This window comes from Prinia subflava, chromosome Z, assembly GCF_021018805.1.
Source record: "Prinia subflava isolate CZ2003 ecotype Zambia chromosome Z, Cam_Psub_1.2, whole genome shotgun sequence".
NCBI classification, from domain to species: domain Eukaryota; kingdom Metazoa; phylum Chordata; class Aves; order Passeriformes; family Cisticolidae; genus Prinia; species Prinia subflava.
The window spans coordinates 94477187-94500261 of record NC_086283.1 but is presented as its reverse complement, the minus strand read 5'-3'; the positions used below and the strand labels follow the sequence as shown (position 1 = coordinate 94500261).

Sequence of the window (23075 nt, the reverse complement as noted above, 5' to 3'; positions counted from 1 at the left end):
TCCCCAGCCTGCCCGGGGCACGATGGGAGTCGTAGTTCTGCTGCTCTGCAGGGCGGCGCCTGCGCCCGCCGGGGTGGTGCCTGAGGCGGCGGCGGCTCCCGCTCCTTCCTGCGGGCCCGCTCTGCTCCGCCCTCGCCGAGATGGCGGCCCTGGCTGTAAACAAGGCCGGGCCGGAGGGCGGCCGCGGGCCCAGCGGTGGTGGTCGCGGCCCGGCGGGCGCTGCGGTGAAGGTGAGGCGGCGGCGGCTCGGCCCAGCTCCTCTGGCGGGCAGTGCCGGACGAGAACGGGGCGCGGGAGGCCTCTGGTACAGGATGCGTCCCCTGGGATGCCAGGCTTATGGATTGGTTTGGGGTTTTTTTCTTTCTGTATGACCATCAGTTTTGCTTTTCGTTTATATCTTGACATGTTCGGGTCCGCAGATGTTTGCTCGCAGTAGCTCGTTTGCGATGCTGCGTTTGTAGGTTGCTAAATGGCTCACTTGGGATGACCTCTTTATGAGCATCAGCTGCGAGGGAAACTCCACCGGCCAGCACTCGGCTCTGGCAGGGTCTTGCTGGCCATTTCCTTTTCCTGCGAGGATGTTCTGCTGGTTGTGCCTCTTGACCACTGGGCTTGTCTTGTGACAATGTATTAAATGAAGTGGGTAGAAACTGGTGGTGGTCAGGCAGGATGCTGAGGAGTTAAAATGTACTGTTTGTGTCTAATTATTTATTTACTTTTACAAAATCGATAGTATGGTCGTTAGTTGTGTGCATAAAGCAAAATTACTGACTCAGCTTATGTACTGTGGTTGCATGAATGTCTGTAAAATAAACTACCATATAGCTTACTGCGTGAAGTTTTGCTTTTAATTAGCTCAAAACGAAATATATTATTTTTTAACTTACAGGTTCTTGAGTGTGGCGTCTGTGAAGATGTATTTTCTTTGCAAGGGGACAAAGTTCCCCGGCTGCTTTTGTGTGGTCATACTGTCTGCCATGACTGTCTTACCCGGCTTCCCCTTCACGGCAGAGCAGTTCGTTGTCCTTTTGATCGACAAGTTACTGAACTAGGTAAGAAAATAGAAGTTTGTTATTCTTCAAACCTGTCAGTCAAGGGTATCTAGAGGATAATGCTTGACATAGATTCTTAGTGTTCCACTTAGTCTTTCCAAGTAATGAATGTACAGTAAGGAAACGAAAATAAAGATTTTGCCTTTATGTTCTTGAACCTGGGTTTGCATGCTTTATAGCTGGACATCTTCTTGTACACCCCTGTTTACATTAAACATTAAACGGAGTGGTCCTAGAGAGACCACTCTGTTTAATGTTTCTGTGTAAGGGTTACTCAATGAGTATTAGTTTCCTATTGTCCTAAACACTAAAAGTATGCAATTGAATAGGTAACGTTTTTGACAAACAGATTTGTCTGAATACATGATGAAGTGATTTAGAGGGTAGGATCAGTGGTAACAAACCTGGTTTTTACAATGTTAGTGACTTCTATGCAGTAATTGGTAGTGGCAGGGTATTAACAGGAATTCCCCTACTCTAAGAATGTCTTCACATGGTATTTGAAAGATAAGATAAAGCTTTTTTCTTATGGTGGAAGTTTATCTTAGGCAAAAGATGACAGATGCATATAATTTCTTTAGAATAAGAATTACGTGGTCAACATAGGGTTATAGAGAAGACAAGCTGTCAGAGGAAGCTGTAACAAAAAGAACTTTTTAATACAACTGGCTCCAGCAGTTTTGAATAGCACTGGAAGAAAAAGAAACTTGTTGAAAGGAGAACCTTTAGAAAAGGACATCTCTAATCTGGTAAACCATGAAAGAAATGCTTAAGTATCAAATTCATTTGACTTTGCTGTACGAGAGTCTGCTAGGAATATTGAGGCACTTTGCAGGATGTTTTTGTGAAGATAGAAATCAGGAAAAGAAATATCAGTCTCGTATGAAAGAGGGGTTTGTTTTCTGGGCAGAGGAAGATGGTAAAATATGAGAATCATGAATGATTGCCAATCTAGTAGAGTGGTTAAAAGAGCAGTGGTTTGTTTGACTTCTTATCTATGACTATACAGCTGCACAAGATTTCTTAAACTATGCTTTTAGAGGGAGAATGTTAGAGCACAACACTCAGTCTTGTTGTTATGAAACATTTTTATCCAAGACCACTGCCTTTTTTTAAATTTTATTTTATTTTATTTATTTTATTTTATTTGTGATGGGGAGCTTGTTGCTTTTTAGTTTTTATTATGCAATTTTCCCATGCATATGAAAGGATCCTGTCATATTTTTTCATGTGTTTCATGTTTGAGGAAAAGGAAGCTGTACAAAAGCATTTACAAATTTTTTTTTAATCTTTCTGAGGAGCTTTTGATGAATTGAAATGTTACTAAACCTCAAGTCCCCTACAGTCAGGAGGAAAGATGAAAAGCTTCAGGATCCTTATTTATCAATGATCATAGAGTTGCATCCTGCTGCTAACACCAGAAAAAAAGAAGGATGCTCTGTGATCAACAGTTGCTCACAAAAGTAATGGGTAGAAAAATCTTAGCAAAACAGCTTAAAAATAAGAATACTTCTGTGAATAAAAGTTCTGCCTGGTGATCTGAGGCAGGGGGAGGTCAAAGGCACTTTTAGTCTTTCCATATCCAACAGCCTTGCAACATATTACGGGTTCCAGGATATAAAACCAGGGTGTTTTGTGGAGTGCAGCTTGTCAGAGCTGCTCTTTGAGACATCTGTATGTTTGCTGCCTTACTCTAATCACCTAGTAGATGCAGCTTTTGCCTAAATTTGCTGCACTTGTCTGTTTTGTTCTAGAGCTTGGGAGCAAGGAGGGACAGCCCAGGGCCCAGGGGAACTTTTCATACTTTCCTCTCATATCTGTGAGAATATGAGAAAGAACATTCCGTGTTCACCCTATTGCCATTCTACCATTTAATGAATTTAATGAAATAATGTTCTCTAGTCTCAGAGAGCTGTTTAATATTTAAATCTTCATTATAGGACCACTGCCAAGAGAAAATTCTGTTGAAAGAAAAGCTGTAAAATTACGGCATAAAGCTGCCTGTGCTGAACAGCTTCTTAATCAGTAACTAGGGATTTTGTGGAGACTTTTAATTGATCTAAAGTAGCCTATGGTTCATTTTTTTTCCTTTGCTGTTTTTACTGAAGCACTTAATAGTATAGTCATCCAAGTTTTCCTAAATAATCTTGGGAACTTTTTGAAATAAATACTGCGGGATCTGTACATGGGTAGATACAGCTACATTTTTTTGGAACTGCAATCTTGGTTTAAATGTACAGGGCTCTTCTTTCTGTATATAGCTGTATGTGAAGGCAGGGTTAGAAGTACTTTGTGAATCAGAATTTTTGGAAATATGTGTTCTGCAACTGAAAATTGATGTGTTTTTTACTGCTTAGCAAAATTTTCTGATAGTTCATAGAATCCTGTCACAAGAAAAAACATTTTGTAATGACCAAATAGGACTAAAGCTTGCCTGAACCATTCTGCTTTGCAGAATAGACAAAACATTGATTTTTGTTGGGTATTTAAAGAATTCTTTAATGAGGTTGCCTGTGATTAATATTCTAATGGAAAACTTCAAATTATTATATACATTCTGAAGGTATGTGAACGGTTATCTTCAACTGGAATAACATTTTTTTAACCAAAAGGGTGCAGTGGAAAAATTGTTTGATTTTCAGGTTTTGAAATCATATATTCTGGAGATTGCTGATTCAGACAGTTGATGTGAGGGAAAATCAAGTAAATGGTGTCTGTCTGAAATGGTGTCTGAAAAAGTCTCCTCTCAAAGATTTTCCTCAAAGTATGTTGATTTGGGAGAAAAGGCTAATAATTTCATGCAAACTGTTTGTTTTCTTTCTTCCTGTGTTGAATTACTGTTATTGTTGTTTCTGTTGGGCTCTGAGGTTTTTTTAATTAATACGCGGACCAGGGTATTTTTAGAAAAAATGTGGTGAAGTTACAGCTTTGGAGTTTCTCCCTATCTACCATTACTGAAGAGCTGAACTTATTTTCTATCATTAAAACTTCTTCACAGAGATACGCAGGTGATGGCATCCTTCATGGAATCCATCTGATCAGTGTTGCTTACATTTATACATGCCTTTGCTTGTGTTTGAGTGCCAAGCTGAAACTTAAAAGTACTGTACAAGAAAATGCAGTTAAACATCCTCTCAAATCTGTTTGGACATTTACACAAAAGTTGTTCCTTTGTCACTTTCATTATTTGTAATACTTTTGCAGTCAAACTTGATGCTTTTGAAATTGACATTTGTGTTGTTAGCTGGAGTCAGTCTTCATATCCTCACTCTGTTGCTGTCTCATTCCTGGCTGACACATTTCCTGCTATTCATGTCTTACTCTTCTTTTGAGATGACAGTCAGAATGTATAATGATTTTTGTAATGGGCACAAGCATTCTTTGTAGGCACAAGGATGAGATCACTAGACTCTATTACATTTGTGATCAAAGCAGAATTTGAAGTAAAGTCCAAGAGAGTTAATGGACATATTTACACAACTCATCTTTTAATGATTTTAAATATAAAATAAACACTTGGTCAGTTGTGTGAAAAATGTGTAGGTCAAGTACCTTAAAATTTTATAGGCAGATTTTGAGTAAAAAGGAGCAATGTCCCATTTTTGCAAATACGTAAACTTTATGGTAGATACCAGTGAAATGAGACATGACTTTTTCATGAGAATGCATGCTTATGACAAGGTAATCCACTTAGCTGATCAGGGGAAGCCAGTTGATGTGATTTTTTGGATTTGAGTAAAGCTTTCAATATTGTCTCTCACAGTGTCCTGCTGGACAAGGACATTGAGTGGTGGGAGAGCAGCAGGATCACGGGTCAGGCACGAGGGTTTCAGTGAATGGGGTGACATCACAGTGGGGACCTGTCACTAGGGGGGTTCCAAGAGCTCCACCCTGGCTCTGTGCTCTTCAACATCTTCATAAATGATGGGGTGCAGGACTGGGAGGGATGGAGGGATAGGAAATTCACAGATGATACAAAACTGGGAGGAGCTGTTGACTCCCTCCAGGCAGGGAGGCCCTGCAGAGAGGGCTGGGCAGTCACCAACCCCATGAGGTTCAAGAGCAAGGGAAAGTGCTGGGTTCTGCACCTGGGATGGAGCAACCCTGGATGTACAGACAGACTGGGGAATGAGGCTGGAGAGCAGTGCCAGGAAAGGACCTGGGGGTCCTGGCTGGTGGTGTCTTGGGTTATGTAACCAAAAAATGTGTATTCTATTTCATCTGTTGAAAGCAGTTGGGGAATTTTTTTTTTCTCTTATGAGTCCAGTGGGGGAGGAAGCAGATGCCTTCTGACAGTAGGCCAGCTGTTAAAACCAGGTGGGGCAGTGTTTCTTATCTCTTTCACCACTGTCCACCTGCAGGGGGATATCTTCTGTTAATGGGCCATTGAGGCTCACCAGTGACATGACACATTCCATCATCCCATTGGGAGAGGGTCCACCCAGTGGGGAGGAGCCAACCGTTCCTACCAAGATAAAAACTAAAACCAATGAACACCAGACATCTGGTTTTCCACTGAATTCCCTAAGGAAAACTGGACCCATCACCATCACTGGACTCTTTCTACAGGATCATCTCTACTCCACAGAACCACTTCTGTTACTCAAGGGGGATTTATTTGGACTGCTTCCAACACCCTGGCCAACAGGGTGTCAGATCATATCTCTGACTCTGTCAGAGTTTTCTAGGGTTTTTGTTTCTTTGGTTGCTTGTTTTTGTTTGTACTACTACATTTGAATTTTTAATATTCCTAGTAAAGAACTGTTATTCCTATTCCCACATCTTTGCCTGAAAAGCCCTAATTGCAAAAATATAATAATTTAGGGGGAGGGGGTTTATATTCTCCATTCCAAGGGGAGCTCCAACTTTCCCTGGCAGATGCCTGTCTTTCCAAACCAAGATGGATGGCAAGCTGAATGGAGTCAGCAGTGCCCTGGCAGCCAGGAGGGCCACCCGTGTCCTTGGGGTGCATCAGGGACAGCACGGCCAGCTGGGCAAGGGAGGGGATTGTCCTGCTCTGCTCTGCACTGGGGCAGCCTCACCTCCAGTGCTGGGGCAGCTCTGGGTGCCACAACATAAGAAGGACAGCACTGGAGAGTGTCCAGTGGAGGGCATGAAGATGGTGAAGGGCCTTGAGGGGAAGCTGCATGAGGAGTGGCCAAGGTCACTTGGTCTGCTCAGCCTGGAGGAGACTGAGGGGAGAGCTCACTGCAGTCACAACTTCCTCATGAGGGGGAGAGGAGGGGCGGGCACTGATCTCTTATCTCTATTGAGCAGTGACAAGGGAATGGCCTGGAGTTGTGTTAGGGGGTTCAGTTTGGATATTAGGAAAAGTTTCTTCACCCAAAGGGTGGTTGGGCACTGGAATAGGCTCCCCAGGGAAGTGGTCACAGCACCAAGTCTGCCAGGGTTCAAGAAGCGTTTGGAGGATGCTCTCAAGCAAACAGTGTGGTCATTGGGAATGGCCTGTGCAGGGCCAGGAGTTGGACTCAGTGATCCTTATTAGTCCCTTCAAACTAAAGCTTATTCTGTGATTCTACGTTTATAGGATGCTTGCTGGTTAAATTCTCATTTAGTAGATTAAAAGTTAGCATGTAAGCTTCGCTTGTTTTTTAGCTGTGACCAAGTTGGACATGTTAGACAATTGCTAGTACTTGTATTATCAAGTCTCATGATACATAATGAAAAGAATGTAAGAGCCATGTATCTTTGTTTTTCATGATGTCTTAAGTGTTACGAACCAAAAAAGAAATATGGAATAGCTGTGGACTTATCTTTTTTGATCTTCTTGGTTACAATTCAGTAAATTAGTTCTTTTTGACTTTCTCTTTACTGTTAGACATGGAACAGAACTAACACGATTAAAATCACATACAGTGTTGTAAACTGAGAAGAGTACTTCTTAGTATCTACGGTTTTTTCAAGTAACATTAAAACATTAAAAAGAAAACACTTTTTTAAGAAATTCTGTAATGATCGAATAGCCTGTTCCTCTCTCAGCCTTACCCAGAGTTTGCCTAAAGGCTAAGACAATGTTTGCTTAAAGACTAGGAACTATAATCCCCTACTTAAGTAGGTTTATCCTTTTGGTACGTGTACATCCGTTTATATTGGGCTATTAATGGCTGTCTAGATTAGTGGCTAATATGAAAATAGAAGGTCCATGTTAGTATCAGCAGTCATTATATTTGTGTGTTGTAAATGTGACTATTTTGTATGCTGTAGAAGCTGGAGGTTGTACACAGTTAGTTTGCTGTGGGAAAGTGCTGAACACCCTAGAAGGGAAACACATAGCCACTTTTCAGTGCTTCGTTTCCTCAGATAGTCTGTCTCGACACATATTTAGCAAATCCAGACGCTATTCACAAACTGGTTTTGTGTAAATTAAATTCTAAAAGTGTATGTAGTGCTCTGCATTCCTTCAGCTTGTAATAAGAGGTTATTCCTTGTTCCTTGTTCTGTGTTATGAAAAAAACAGTGATCTTGCTAGGAGCTCTTAAGCTAAAAAATTACTAAGCTTTGAGGTCAGAATATATCAAAGCAGATGACTTTGCTCAGACTTAGTGTAGTTTTGGAGGGACAAAACGTACCTTCTGTAAACTCCTTCAAGATGTGATAAATAAAAGTCAAAATATTTGTTTGTTTGCAGCGTTTTTTGTGGAATGCATTGATCTTAGATTGGGTGTTGGGAATGCAGTGCCTCCCTGTAGCAGAGAAGGCTTCCACCATGGAACTGATAACTGCAGAGATCACTGGCTTTAAAAGCACTGACTTTTTAAAGTACCTTGGTTTATATCTTAACTTCAAAATTACTAACCAGTGCTTTCATAGGTCCATTACTGGAAGCAACAAATCCATGGTCTTTACTGTAAGCATATTTTTTTTAACAGGTTATCGGTGTTGTTTTATACCCATTGAGAGTGTTGGAGGATAAAATAGTTAAATATCCTCCTATTTATAGCTATAGCAAAACAGTATCATCCATTTATTGCCTTTAGTCTGGGAGGCACATAAATTCTCAGTGGCCAAATTCAAAATAGAGTATTACAGTCTATAGTTTAAACTGTGAGGAAGGTGGGCTAAGGAGGAAAGTTTCATGAAGTTCAACTGGAAGCTATCTAAAGCAATGAGATATCCAGTGTGGTTACCAACTGGGTATTTCCCATAACTGTGTAGTTGTTGTGTGTCTGGTCATTTAGAACCACACTTTCACTCTAATGATAAATCAAAATCTATGGAATGTTTGATAAATCTCTGTATTGAAGAAGTAAAACTTAATGTTTGTAAAAGATCAGCGAGATGACGCTGAATGCTAGAGGGGTGAAGGGCACATACTCCTACCAAACTGCCACAGGGCAGCATAATTTAGGAGTTAGGAAACAACATGGAGCAACTGGATGATTCAAGTAGTCTGGGCTCTCTGGGAGAACACTGGGGACTACTGCTTCCATGAATTCATGTAGATAGCTGGTGTGTCATGTGCACAAACTGAAATGCAGAAGTTTTGCATATAAGGAAACAATTTTGGCTGTAAGAATAACCAGGCTCTGCCACAGGTTGCCCGGAGAGGTAATAGCATCTTCCTCCTTGGAGATCTTCAAAAGATGCCTAGGTGTGGTCCTGGGCAACCAGCTCTAGGTGACCTTGGCTAAGTGATGAAGAGGATCCTCCCACCCTCAACAATTTTGTGATTTTGTTATGGTTAAAAAGTAATGATCCAATGCTCGAAGATGATGCTTGATCTCTTGAGCTACCTTTTCCTTGCAACAGAGAAAATGTAATTAAATTTATGACAGTTATGCTGGAAAAAAGTCAAGAGAGGACAATTCCTTAAAGAAGCAACCACTAAGATTCTCATATGGTCTGTGGACTATACTATTACCACTTAGCAGCAGTTATTGGGATGCAGTTCTGATTTTTTAATAATCTGGGCATCTTTTACGTAGGAAAAATCTTCATAAATATTAAATAGCTCAATGATCAAAGGAAGGAAAAAGATGGAGTGAGCTTGCTGAGAAAATGCTAGTTGTGTCTCACTTCGTTAATGTGTTCTTAATATTTGTCCAAATCTCAACTGTAGTTTGTGGAATTTCTCAAAATTACATGTGCTTGAGATTTTTCTTCCTCTCCTCTCCTTTGTTCAACTCTTTGTTAAAAATAGGAGATTCTGGTGTCTGGGGATTGAAAAAGAACTTTGCTTTGTTGGAACTCTTGGAACGGTTGCAGAATGGACCTGCTGGGCAGTATGGGACAGCTGAAGAAGGCATTGGTCTGTCTGGAGAGGTACTGAGTTTTTAAACAAAAAAACAACACCCAAAAAGTTGCATTTGCTAGAAGTTATCTCTAAATAGGAAAAGATTGAAAATCAGTTCTTTGCCAAATGTAATTTCACCTATAATACTGTTCTTTTCTTCCAGTATCTATGAAGTATTAACGCTTCAATTAATTGTTAATAATTAAATGCTAATTTATACTTGACTGAAGCAGAAAATAAACCGGTATTAGTAAACATGCACACTATTTCCCCCTTTTTTAATGCCTTTAGGATTTTTAGAAAAGGTTACTCATTTTGATATTTTAGTTTTAGTCATATAGGCACAGTTTTCTAAAACTCTGTAGGAATTCTTCCTAAAGACATCGGCTATTCTTGTCATTTTATTACATCATGTAGTACTTCAAAACTAGCTGCTTTAATCATTTCAGTATTAACAGCTGGTGTACAACATATCTTGCAGTACCATTCTAGATGTAGATAACTTTCCTAAGTGCTTATTTGACCGTTGGTGTTTTGTTTTTCTGTAATTAATTCTCCATTTTATAATAACCGCTTTGGAGGAAGTTCCTAGAGCCAGAATTATTTTCGCCTCCAAACCTTTATGACTTGCACTGAAGCCTGGATTTAAAAAATCACTGAACACTTTAAACTTTTGTTTTCAAGAAGTTGATTGCAAACCTGTAATCAAGTTTCGAAGTAGTCCAAATATTTATTAGTGTATAGCTTTTAGAGAAAGCTTATACTGTTGACAAGTCTTCCGATTTTTCCTCCGTTATTGGGTTTAAGTGTTAACCCCTTGAGTTTTGCCTGTTTCTCGTTGTTAGAGTATCATTCGTTGTGACGAAGATGAAGCCCACGTTGCCTCCGTGTATTGCACTGTTTGTGCCACTCACCTGTGTGCAGACTGTTCCCAGCTCACTCACTCTACTAAGACTCTAGCAAAGCACAGGCGTGTGCCCCTGGCTGACAAGCCTCACGAGAAGACGATGTGCTCCCAGCACCAAGTGCATGCCATTGAGTTTGTTTGTTTAGAAGAGGGCTGTCAGGCGAGTCCTCTCATGTGTTGTGTCTGCAAAGAGTATGGGAAGCATCAAGGTCATAAGGTACTGGTAGTAATTAATTCCTAGTCGTGCCATGGGGTGGCTTGCATAATTATTTGTCCTATTAAGTGCAAAAGATTGTCAGGAAAGGGTGATAGAATCTTGATGTGATCATCCCATTCTTTATTTTTCCCTTCCTGTCAGATAGTTGCCATGGCAGAATAAATAAAAAAAATTGTAAGAACTCATTGAGTTACCAATATGTGTGTATATATGTATATATATATATATATATATATATATGAAGAAGGACAGTCCCTTTATCTGCTGATTTTCTGAACTTTTCATAACATTGGGCCACCAGTTTTAAAAGCTGTTTTGATAGTAACAAACACATACACATCACACCACTGGTGCAATGTAACTGTCCTTTTTTAATAATAATGATAAACATGCAAGTTTTTGTTTACTTGTGTAATTGGTGGATCTCTGAGTTAGTTTCAGCATAATCTGTAATTCCTGACTGTACTTTTAAATTGCAAGATGATTTTAAGTTCTTATTTGGCTTTACTATATGTATGTGTAAATACATACCCATATACTTGCACATGTATATTAACTGTGTAGTGAAATAGAAAAGATTATTAAGGAAGATCATTATGACTGATGTTTAATATGTTGCTTTTAATTAATAGCATTCTGTCTTGGAACCAGAAGCGAACCAGATTCGTGCATCCATTTTAGACATGGCTCACTGTATAAGAACTTTCACAGAAGAAATCTCAGATTATTCCAGGAAATTAGTTGGAATTGTTCAGCATATAGAAGGAGGAGAACAAATAGTTGAAGATGGAGTTGGAATAGCCCATACCGAACATGTATGCTTTTTTAAAATTTTTATTTCCCCCACATGCACAGATTATTGGCTTTTCTGTAATAACCAAGACAAGGACTTTCTTTGAAAACCATACATAGGTTTTATAAGACTAGATTTTAAAGTCTTTTATCTAGCAAGTCAGTATTGAGGCTTAGGTCAGCAGATAGATGGACATTCATGTGTTTACAATGTTTGTAGGCTGCATGAAAATATGGAGGCAGTTGGAAAAGTTGTATAAGTGCTAGTGCACAGACTGTGTGTATTCTCAGATGATATAATACTGTTGAGGCTTTTTTCCCTGGTCATTTTCAGTAAGGTCTCTATACATGCAAATGAGCTACTTGAGCATAGGAGTAAGTTCTAGAAGTGTTTCAGTATTATACAGAAAATCTTATCAGCCCTAACTGGGACTTGAACTGTGATGTAGCTAAGCAGATGTGAAAATAAATTAAAATCTGGAATAAGATTTAAAATTTGCTTCTGGAATCAACTGGTGTCCTTAATCTCCTGGATCTTCTTGCTGCAACACTCTAGGTACCAGGAACTGCAGAGAATGCTCGCTCGTGTGTCCGAGCCTATTTTTCTGATCTTCATGAAACCCTTTGTCGTCAGGAGGAAATGGCTCTTAGTGTTGTTGATGCTCATGTGAGAGAGAAGTTGATTTGGCTTAGGCAACAGCAAGAAGACATGACTATTCTCCTGTCACAGGTTTCAACAGCTTGCCTTCACTGTGAAAAGACTTTGCAACAGGTAGGTTGGCAAGTGAGCTGTAGCATATGGCAAAATACGTGGAACTACAAATTAAGTCTAGACTACAGAAAAGGAGGTTAGATGGTGCTCTGCATTACTTTCTTATACGATTAAAACAATCATGATATAACGTGAGTTGTAAGTGTTCATTACAAGAGAGTGTTAGGCAGAGATAATCAGTAGGAAAGTGTACAGTTCTCCATTTTCTGGAAACCCTGTGGCATGACTTTTTGGAGTACTTTCTGGTATTGGTGAGTTAGTGGGAAGGCAAGATAAGACCGAACCAAAAAAACCCTTCAGAATTTATTGGATGGATTTTACAGTTGCAGTTACAAGTTCAGATGTTTGAAGCTAGTTGTCATAGATAGCTGGTAGGAAAATAGGTTTTAGGATTAAATCACTTTCAGTAGCACTTTTAACACGGGTAATTCAGCATCTTAAATGTATGAAGAAAATGGCTGTGTGAGAGTTTCTGATTGATCCCTTATTCATTCAGTTTAATGGTAGGAAAAAGTAAATAGTATGTGTAGCAAATACTGAACTGTGTGAGAAGCTACTTCATGGATGTGTTATTTGTACTTCTTTTTCCAGATTTGTTTAGAGCTTTTGTTTGGTTGCATAGTCAGGTTTAACTGTATAAACGTTCTCATCATGAATGGGTGGATACTAATATTTTCATCTTAAGTGTGTTGCTATGTGTTGCAAAATAGTTGCTCTGTTCCATCTGTTTGAATGATATATGAAAAATATAAATATTCATTATATGTTACAATGTTATTATTGTTTCTTATGATTTATATTACTCCTAGGTGACTCATAAAGAAAGTTTGTTTTTTTAACCTGTAGTACTATTTAGTATCTATTACTGTTAAGGAGAACTGTTAAGATATTTACATTTGTGTTGGAATTTTAAATAAATCTATTTTATAAATGTTAATTTCTTGAAATAGAGTATTTCTATTCAAAATGCTTTCTTTCTGGCAATCATATTTATATAGTATTTGTGGTGTTTTTAAGTAAATTACTAAAGGAAAGGCATGCTTTTGTTTTCTTTGTCTGTTTAGGATGACTGCAGAGTAGTGTTGGCCAAACAGGAAATTACGAGATTGCTGGAGACATTACAGAAACAGCAGCAGCAGTTTACAGAACTTGCAGATCACGTACAGCTGGATGCTAGCATACCTGTCACTTTTACAAAGGTATTCTTAATCTCGTGGAAGAACAGCTACCCGCTTAATGAAGTCCCAAATCTAATGTAAAATAAAGCAGGAATGGTATAGTTACACTATGATGCTGTATTTCTTGCAATAAGTTGAGGCAATTCAGTATGTTAGAGCCAATGTCTTATCACCTGATGAGTGCAATCTGGTATTTGAGCAACAAACCACTGTGCTGCTGTAATTAGGGTGAGAGATGTTCTTTTCAAATTGACCATATCAGTAATTTTGTTTGAACATGAGCTGTTTTCTTTTAAATAAATTGGATAGCATTTGTGAGTTCTGGAAACACCTTTCTTTGGAAACATATCTGATTATTTCCTGAAAATTATTCACCTATTTTAAATGCAATAGTACTATTACCACTTGCAGATTATAATGTTAAAAAAATGTATTTCTTTCAGTTCATTAAACAGTCATTTGTTTTACATTTACTTTGTATTCACTGATAGCTTTGCTTAGACATGGTTCATCTTCTGAGTAGTTTTGGGTTTTATTGCTTCGGTATAATTTCAGTACCACTTTGAAAGTTTTTTCAAAGTTTGATAATGGTACTTCTGTTGGGTGTATTTATATGATATTTATTATTTGTGATACTTTCCTCACAGAATAATAAGTTTGAAACTCAAGGAACAAGAAGTAGGTTGATGTATGGGGTTTTGGGTTCTGAATGGGTGAAAGAGGAGGAGGATCTATTGTTGCTGAGACAAAAATGAGAGTTTAACTGTAGCTGTGGAACCATTTACTGTAAGGAAATGAATGCTTCCATAGGGATTCTATGTCAGTTCTTGCTGACTTGAGAAATTAAATTTCTTCAAAAGAATTGATTTTTGTACCCTCAATATATTTGAATTTCTGTGTTAATGCAACATTTTCACTTCTGCCCTGTCTCTTTCCTATTAACCAGAGACCAAAGCTGGTAGGGCCAAAGAAACCTCTTCTGCAAATGCTCATTATTCCATGAATGAAGTATAATCACATTTCACAGATGAGGAATTGCTGAGTCGGAGGGGCATTTTGAATGTCTGGTTTTGGCTTTCACAGCTATTTATCTGACTTGGAAAATTTTGATTATGAATTTCTGAGCATTTGGAAAGAGAACGACAGGAGCCAGCTAAGGTGTTACAGGAGGCCTAAAATAGTCTTGGGGGACCCAGAAGACTTGGTTTTCTCTTGTAACAGTTTATATTTTTATGAAGTCTTCCAAAGGTTGATTTCTGAATTTCAAAGGTGCTAAGCAAGTGTAATTTTTTAAAAAACAGCAGCAGCCATGAAAAATAAGGTGAAAGTACTTCCATCAGTCTCTTAATTTTCGTTTCCTCACATATGATAAAGTTTAATGCTCCTTTCTCGACAATGTGGTTTTTGATTGCTGTTATGCTGATGGCCACTGTTGTGACTTGCAGTGAGGCTTGTTGTACATGAAAGATCGGATCTGGCAACAGATATCAGGCAGGAATAAAATCTTCAGATAAAAGACTGTAAACTGTTGCTGTATTACTGGAAAGGTCTCTCAGGAGCTGGTGTACACTGAAGGCTGCACCCATTATAAAATATAAAAAAGCATTTCAGACAGTACCAGATCAGAGGAACATTTCATATCCAGTAAAGGTTGTGCAGGTTAAAGGAGGGGAGGGAGAAGTCTTTTTCATTGTTGACAGTGAGTAAATCTTACCAAATATTGTTTTGTTTCACTGATGACGCAAAAAAACAGGCATAGTGCCTATTCCTCTTCTTAAACCAGCTAGGGAAATGTCATATACAAAGCTCTGAAGGGAGGATTTGGAGAATTGTGGTTGGATGTCTTCTTGTACTTAGCTTGGTGGCAAGGAAATGGCTCCTCACCCAGGAGTATGATCCTTATTTGAAGATTGTGTTCTGTCAAGTGAATGCAGTGGCTGTAGAACGTTATATACAAGGAAAGCATTTGATCATCATAAATATGTGTATGGGCATGCTGTGGAGGGAGAAAACTGTTAAGGAAACAGTGCCTGAAATTGACAGATAAATTCTCATTATGATCTTGAACTATGGGCAACTGCTAACCCTTACCAACACTATGACTATCTGAGAAGACAGTATTCTGTCAGAGGGAAAGCACTTAGGATACCATTAAGTAAACCTGTACAGATGCTTTTGTCTCATCAAATTTCTTGAAAGAGGTCAAGGATAAAAGTGAAAATCATAGTTGTGGATTTTTTTCTGCACTGAGATTTAACCTTAAACAGAAGTCTAAGGTTACCTGGTTTTATGTATGCTATCAAGTTATGCAGCTGCTTGAAATACAGACACAAAGGGGTTTTATTCATCATTTTTTAAGCAAGGTTTTAGTTAAAGGTGCTGATACAATTGACATGGGGTGACTCTTTTCATGTCAATTTCTAGCTGTGATCATGAATAGTCTGTTATTACTCACTCATATTGCAGAGGCTACACATTGTTTTCTGAATACCAACTCTTCCTGCAGTGTTTTTTTTTGAAGTGAAAAACTTGTAAAGAAGTACTTGTGCAAAAAGTGGAAATTTGGCATTCATGACTCATTTTGATTCATTCTGAGGGAATACAAGCACACTGAGAGCAGCGTGTTTTCATTCTGAACCTTAGAGAAGGCAAACTGCAACAGGATGGCTAAATTTGACAGCATCACTCATCTCCTTCATTTCCTGATGATTTAAGTTGTACTGTCTCTGCCCTCCAGCCACGGGAGCTGTGGAGGTGACCAGTGCTTCTGGTGGAGCTGTGAGAGGATTGTCAGTCTGCTCACTGTCAGCAAGCTCTGCCCATAGCCAGGGTGCTGCCTCCTGCAAGAAACCTGTAAACTGAGCAGCTCTATCCAGAGCTGCTGCTTTTCCTTCTTCCTTTCAAGTGCAGGCAAGAATTGGGGAGATTCATTAACAGAAATTTTGGATAAAATCAGAACTGAAGTTTGAGTGTGAAAAGAGTGCTGGAAACATGGCACTTTTTAGACACTTCATAGAGTCTTCTGCATACTTCTTCGTGCTTTTTGTCTTTCTCTGCACCTTTACTGTTGATGTGCTTGTCAAAAGTCTTCCCACAAGTTCTTCTTTTCCCATTCTGATAATCATGTTGTGTTGCAATGTTGCCACAGAATTTCAGCTCTGACTCCAAATATCTAGAACTTAGACAAAATTTATTAAGAAGCAGTTAAGTCTCAGTGTTTTATTTTCCAAATCTCAATAGTCTGTTGGTTTTGGAGCATCTGACTTGTGTAATGATAGTACTGAACCTGATGAGCTTATACAAGTTCTTTTCACAGATTCAAATAAAGTAATTTATTTCTTACTGAGTAGGTAGTCTGTGGAGTTTTATGATAAGGACCATCTGGGCCTGTTTGAGTTTCAAGCAGCAAGCAGACAATTTCATAGGTGAATAATGCATTGAGATGTGCTAGTTGAAGAAACTTCACTGTTGGCTCAGGATATCCATGAGCTTCAAGCTATTAAGCACAGGAAAGTTATTTAGGAGAGTTATCACTGTGTGCTTTCCCTATTTCTTATTTTCATGTCCAACTTTACCTAGTTTCAGACAGTAAGTATATTTGATGAGATGAACCTTTGATCTGGCGTTTACACTTATAGTCATGATGCTGCTGGCTTCCACATCGTGGTAGTTGCATAATTTTATTTTAAATTTTTTTTAGGAAGCAGTTTCTTTAGGTATTTTTACTCTCCTCCAGGATTGTGATAGCATAAGGTCATTGAATTGTATTGATTATTCAGAAAATATGCTACTTCTCCCAGAAGGGAGAATGTGGTTGCTTGCCATAATGACAATATATTCAGATATATAATATGCATCCTGCGTAGGTATCTGTGTGTATATAGAAAGATAAATAATTAGATATCTCACATCATGTGATGTAGATGTTTGTATATCCTGTCACACCGGCAACATGTTGGTCTTTTACCAGGAGACATTGTAGCATTTTTGCACTTGGTAGTATTTCTTCTGTGGGAAGAAATAAGAGACTGTGTGGAGCAGACACAGTGCTGTCTGCTGTTTCACGAGAAAATAAACATACTGCCACATAGTTCTGGTGATTAAAACTGCAGTGTTTCATCAAGATAGCAGTTCTAAGTACTTGAAATGTGTTTCAGGAATATATAGTAATCTCAGCCTATGTGTTTATTTTAGAATTTACACTGTGCCATTTGATCACATTGTCAGTGTCATCTGCTTAACGATGGCTTGGTGTAAACTACATATTTGTAGGGAAGTTGATTCTCATATCTTGTCTCCAAGCAAGACTTGAGGTGTTTTGTTTAGTTTTCTCTACTGTTTCAGATTACTGCTTAGTGCTAATCTTGATGTTGCAAAGGATCGGAAGAGGCTTAGGGTGAGGAGGTAAAGCGATGGGACCTCCAGCAAGGAAGTAGTTCTGTAGGTGGAGGCATTAATAAAGTGGGAAGAAAAAGAGTTTGCTGGTCAGAGAACTGTAATTAAATGCTACAAACAGTTCTTCACATGGTCTCAGCCAAGAATGATGAAAGAATTTGAAATTTTATCGAATACAGACATACTGGCTGACTTTCTAAAAGACGTAGGTCAGGTGGAAGTCAGGTCAGGCAGAAGTTACAGGTTCAGTACAGAGATTAGTGGATATTTGTTTCTGTTATTCCTGGAAGTGATTGATGATTATGCCTTGTATTTTTGGAGGCCATCCATTTAATAATTTTCAAAATTGTAACAAAATACATGTTTTAAACATAAGGGTTGTCTAGATTGAATTTCTAAATTTCGCTGTTGTTTTATGTATGCTGTTTCTTCCAGGACAACAGGGTACATATTGGACCAAAAATGGAAATTCGGGTTGTTACTTTAGGATTAGATGGAGCTGGCAAAACAACTATTTTGTTTAAATTAAAGCAAGATGAATTCATGCAGCCAATTCCAACAATAGGTTAGTAGCAACAATTTAAATATAATGATTTTTCTGAATGTTTGATTTATCTGCTGATTTTGGTTATTTTATGTTCCTACCGAGCAGGACTGTAAAACTTTAAATATTTTTATTCCAGGTTTTAACGTTGAAACAGTAGAATACAAGAATTTAAAGTTTACTATTTGGGATGTAGGAGGAAAGCACAAATTGAGGCCTTTGTGGAAACATTATTATCTCAATACACAAGGTAATACTGATACAGCTCTTAAAATGCATTTTGTCTTCTAGCTTGTGTTTCAAAGCCAGAAAGATTATTAATAGAAATAATTTATGACAGTAGAAAGTTGTTCATCTAATGCAAAGTACAGCTGTTAGATTCATGAGCTAATAAATTTTAATCCAGTTGGTCAAAGTGTCTACTGCATGATGGAGGTGCATTCTCCGTAAGTCCATCAGACAGTTCATGGAGCCAAACAAAATTAGAACCTCTGTTAAATTGGTTCTAGCTGACATCAGACAAGGTACAGAGTCCCAAAGCCTGCATAGTGAGAAGCAGTAGTTGCCAGGTATGAAATATAAATAGCACTTGAAAATGCTCAGCTTTTAGGAGCCTTTAGATAGCAACTTAAAATATTCTACCAAGTTTTGCAACTTCTGACTTGCTATTGCAGTGTTGTATCTGACTATAGACCAGATTATTGAGTATGAAAACATTGATGTATATAGTGCCAACCTAAAAATTCATGTTTTTCTTCTGTAAATCCTCCATAGATTTTTTTTCCAGTTGAGACGGCAGTTCCTCTTGATTGAATCAATCACAATTATCTAAAATAATTAGGAATTACAAATAGCAGCTCATGTGCTTCACTTTGTGCCTTATTTCAGCCTTAAGTGCAAACTTTGACATTTTAAACTACCCATCTTTTCAAACCTTTAAACATTGTATTCTGGGATTTCTGTTGTCTTCTTAAAACATACTGTGTGAAGTAGTGTGGCATCATGCCTGCCTTGGAACTGCATGTTGGAGAGAAAACTAAGCTGTTACCCTGGTACATAACTGCAGCAGGTTATTTTTAGTTTTGGCGTTGGGGTTTTTTTCATTGCAAACCCCTTGATTTTAAATTCTGTCCTCTACCCCCCCTTGACTCTCCAGTCTTTCTGGCATCTTAGTTGCTCTCTAGTGGACAGTAAAATCTAATGCTACGTTGGGTCCTTGGCCATCTTCTCTGGACTGTGTAGTCTGTAGTTGAAGCAAGCTGTGCTGATTTGGCTGTACCTGTGAATATTACAGCCCATTAAGGGAAACTGAAACAGCCATATGGGAGTTAATGGAGTATAAATGGATCAAGAAATGGTTTCAACTGAGATACTTAATCCACGCATAGTAAATCTGGTTTTATACCTAAGTAGTTAAAATATCATGGCCTTTATATTAGACAAGGAAAAAAATCAGAGATTTTTTCCCTGTTTTAGGATGAATTCTAGACTTCTGTTTAAAATATAGAAGTATGCAAGGAATTTAGCAGTTGAAGTTGTGTACTGCTGAGAAACTTAGCAAAGAAAGTTTCTAGAAAAAAAAACTGTGTAAGCTGAAAGCTAATTTTGCAGTTTATATTTGACTGTGTGTAAAATATTTCTCTTCTTTCATAGCCGTGGTGTTTGTTGTTGATAGCAGTCACAGAGACAGGGTCAGTGAAGCATACAGTGAACTTGCAAAATTATTAACAGAGAAGGAATTGCGGGATGCCTTGCTCTTGATCTTTGCTAATAAACAGGTACTTGTGATTTGGTTTTACTCTGTTTTCCTCTGCTTGTCTCTCAAATTCCAGCCTTCTGAATCCTCTGCTGTGGGTAGGGAGCGCTAATGTGGAAAGCATAAAATGTAAATATTTACCATATGTGTAATGCCAGACAAGTAAATGTTGGTGCTAAGCATGCTGTGTAGACTGAACAACCGGGGGGTGGTTTATGGTAACAAATAGTAAATGCTTAACTTTGATTTGTCTTTTGTGTTTGACGAGCTGTTATGTGATCTGTAGCTTCTTAGCCAATAAAATGGCTTCAAACATAATACAGAAGAATAATTGAGTCTTTGTATCTGATTCTCTTGCAGGATGTGGCAGGTGCTCTTCCAGTGGAAGAAATCACAGAACTTTTGAGTCTCCACAAGCTGTGCTGTGGCCGTAGCTGGTATATTCAGGGTTGTGATGCCCGAAGTGGTACAGGACTGTATGAAGGATTGGACTGGCTTTCAAGGCAGCTAGTGGCTGCTGGTGTCCTGGATGTGGCTTAACTTTGCATCAGCTGCAATTTAACGTTGTAGTTTATGATTTCATTCTGTTTGCACAATTTAGGGTGTTGTCACCAGGTCTGCTCTTTGAAGGGGGGACTTGATTTAAGTCGGTGGTTACAAAAAAATATAAACTTTGTCCTAGATTGGATAATTGGTTGAGTAAATTCATGTCATTGTAGTGATTTTGAAAGTTGATACATTTAGTGGGAATGGAGGAGTGTTACAAGGATGCCTGAAATTCCTTTTCATGCTATTGTTACAATTTAAATTTTTGCCCTGATAAAATGTGCATTGGATTTCATGTAATAATTATAATGAGGTTACAGTAGTTAATTTGTGTTACAAAAATTCTGAGTAGTTTAGTGAAAATATGAAAGTATTCCAAAGTCCATTTCAAGTTTATTAGAATAGCCAGTTCTATTAGTTAGAAATAAATGGTGCTACTCTTTAATATCAAAAGAATCCATAAATGCAAAGGTGGCATTGAAACTTACATGCAGATACACCATGTAAAGAAAATGCTTCCCTTATTATTTATTAACCTCCTTATGTGTTACAGGAAGGCAGCATAACTGCACAAAGAAAACTCAGAATAGAGAAAAGTGTTGCAGAGCAAAGGAGCTGTGGCATTGTTTAGCAACTTGTTTTATATCTGGGGCAGGGGTTAGTTGGTTTTTTCACACTGAATTATTTATGGACATACTGTAGTGATACTGAGGTGAAAGTGGGGACATAATCTGCCTTTAGAGATTAAGTTTACTCCTCAAGAAGTCAAATTAAATTAAAAAACAAAAAACTTCTTAAAGTAGTGTGGGGTAATGTCAGTCCAGCTATGTGCTTTTATGTAGAAGTCATGATTCCAGATTAAGGTAGTGGCCTTAAAATATTAAATAACACAATGTAAAACCAGTGAACACTAATTATAAGTCTTTAGAAGGGTAGATGGTAAAATGTGATATAAACCTTCCATAATTAGATTTTCAGTTTTTACTGTATCTTCTACATGGAACTGCCACCAATGCCTCTATTTTTGAAGATTACTCATTCACAAACCCATGAAATACGGGTGTAGTGCTGTTTAAATTTAGAGAAGGTTGCAGTGACATAGTGATACCTCTTTTCTGCTGGACGTGCAGCTCTGCGAACAATTTTATCTGTCTGGTATGCACACCAGAATCTTCTTCCCTTCTGTCTAAGTCCATGCCCCTGCCAACTGAAGAAGCCATGCCAGGGACCATCTTCATGTTGGTAGAGGAGCTACAACTGTGAGCAGCAGATCAAAACTCTGTATCATCACTCTCCTCACTGGAGAAGAGGTGAATCAGGAGAACCAAATGGTGCAAGTGAACAGTGTTGTTGAACAGACATGGAGGTATTTTTGGCATGCTGAAAAGTGTTTACCTGTGAGAGTTTTAAATGTCACCTAGCACAGAAAGTGTATCCCATTATCTGTGGCATTGCTTTCATTGTATTATTAGGAATTTTATGTTGTTTTCCTGCTACATACCTTAGGTAAAGCCAAGAATGTATAAACAAATAATTAATACATTTGCACTTTTTATCTAGAGGAAGCAGTTAATGTAACTACTTCCTTATAATGACACTTGGAGTATTCTTGTTACTTTAATTTCAGGTAAATTATGTTAAATGCAGCTTCAGATTCAGCAAGTCTAACGACTTGAATACCTGAAAGAACACTAAAGTAGTTTAATGTTTGTGATCTTCAATGCATGTACAGGTATTGAGACAGAGTATTTACTCTTTCTTTAGACAACCTGATAAATCTGGAAATTGTTTGTAATGGAGTGAAAGGTGGGGGGTTTGTACATACCAAACTTCAAATGGTTCATCCTTCCCAGCTATAACTTCTTGCACAATACACAGTTGGTGGCTGTGACTTGAGCATCTGCTTAGCCTGTACAGCAGAGCAATCCCTGACCTGGGTTGGGCTGACTGTTCACAGCTCTTTTTGAAATATGAACAAGTTCTGCAAAGTACGGTAGATACCTTTTCCTGTAATATTTTTAACAGAAGAAATGCATCCTTTAGATTTATTTGGAATCCTGATTTAGTTTTATTTTAGCTGGCTTAGGCTTCATTTACACATGCTGCTTAGTATAGTTCTACTTCAAAATGTTCAAGGTGACTAGTTTGTATTTTATGTAACATTAAATTTGAGGGCAAAAGAATAATTCTCACTCATGCCTATTTTCGAGTGCAAGTGGTTGCTTGTGACACATGGAATGCTACCATGAGAGTGTTTTTAAATTGAATTTATTTAAGATGACTTGACGTAAATGTGAAAGTGTTGCTTTTGTCTGTGAACTCTTCAGTGTAGAGTACACTAAGAGGTTTACTTGTATTATAAATTAATACAACATATAAACTGCTTCAGTTATAAATTTAAGCTTGTTTCATCAGTTTTACTGAACTTTAGTTTTTAGTGTGACTGACTTATGGAATATATAATTGGAATATTTCATTAACTAGAACTCACTACAGCATTGCTAACTGTTTGGAAAGACTGAACTAACTTTTCAAAGGATTTTGGTGTAATTTTGACATTGAGTAAATGCAACATCCAGTGACTGTGTTGTGGCTGTCTTTAAAGAACTTCATCTCAAAAGCAGTATGTCTAGGCAAACTGAACAGTCATGTTTTATCACTG

General features: G+C 38.1%; 1 protein-coding gene across 1 annotated transcript; it reads left to right on the top strand.

The window, feature by feature from the left end:
• The first annotated feature begins 69 nt into the window (after positions 1 to 69).
• TRIM23 (tripartite motif containing 23) lies at positions 70 to 22468 on the top strand. The gene is made up of 11 exons (XM_063422740.1): positions 70 to 230; positions 890 to 1052; positions 9214 to 9335; positions 10152 to 10430; positions 11063 to 11245; positions 11779 to 11994; positions 13059 to 13193; positions 18003 to 18132; positions 18251 to 18361; positions 19765 to 19889; positions 20228 to 22468. The coding sequence occupies exons 1-11, from the start codon at positions 141 to 143 to the stop codon at positions 20405 to 20407; spliced, it is 1734 nt and encodes a 577-aa protein (XP_063278810.1). The 5' UTR covers positions 70 to 140; the 3' UTR covers positions 20408 to 22468.
• The last annotated feature ends 607 nt before the right edge of the window (positions 22469 to 23075 follow it).

Coding starts and splice junctions, on each gene's coding strand:
- TRIM23 (XM_063422740.1), top strand. CDS start 141: ATGGCGGCCCTGGCTGTAAACAAGGCCGGGCCGGAGGGCGGCCGCGGG. Junction 11,995..13,058: donor GTGAAAAGACTTTGCAACAG/GTAGGTTGGCAA, acceptor TTGTCTGTTTAG/GATGACTGCAGAGTAGTGTT. Junction 18,362..19,764: donor TTATTATCTCAATACACAAG/GTAATACTGATA, acceptor CTTCTTTCATAG/CCGTGGTGTTTGTTGTTGAT.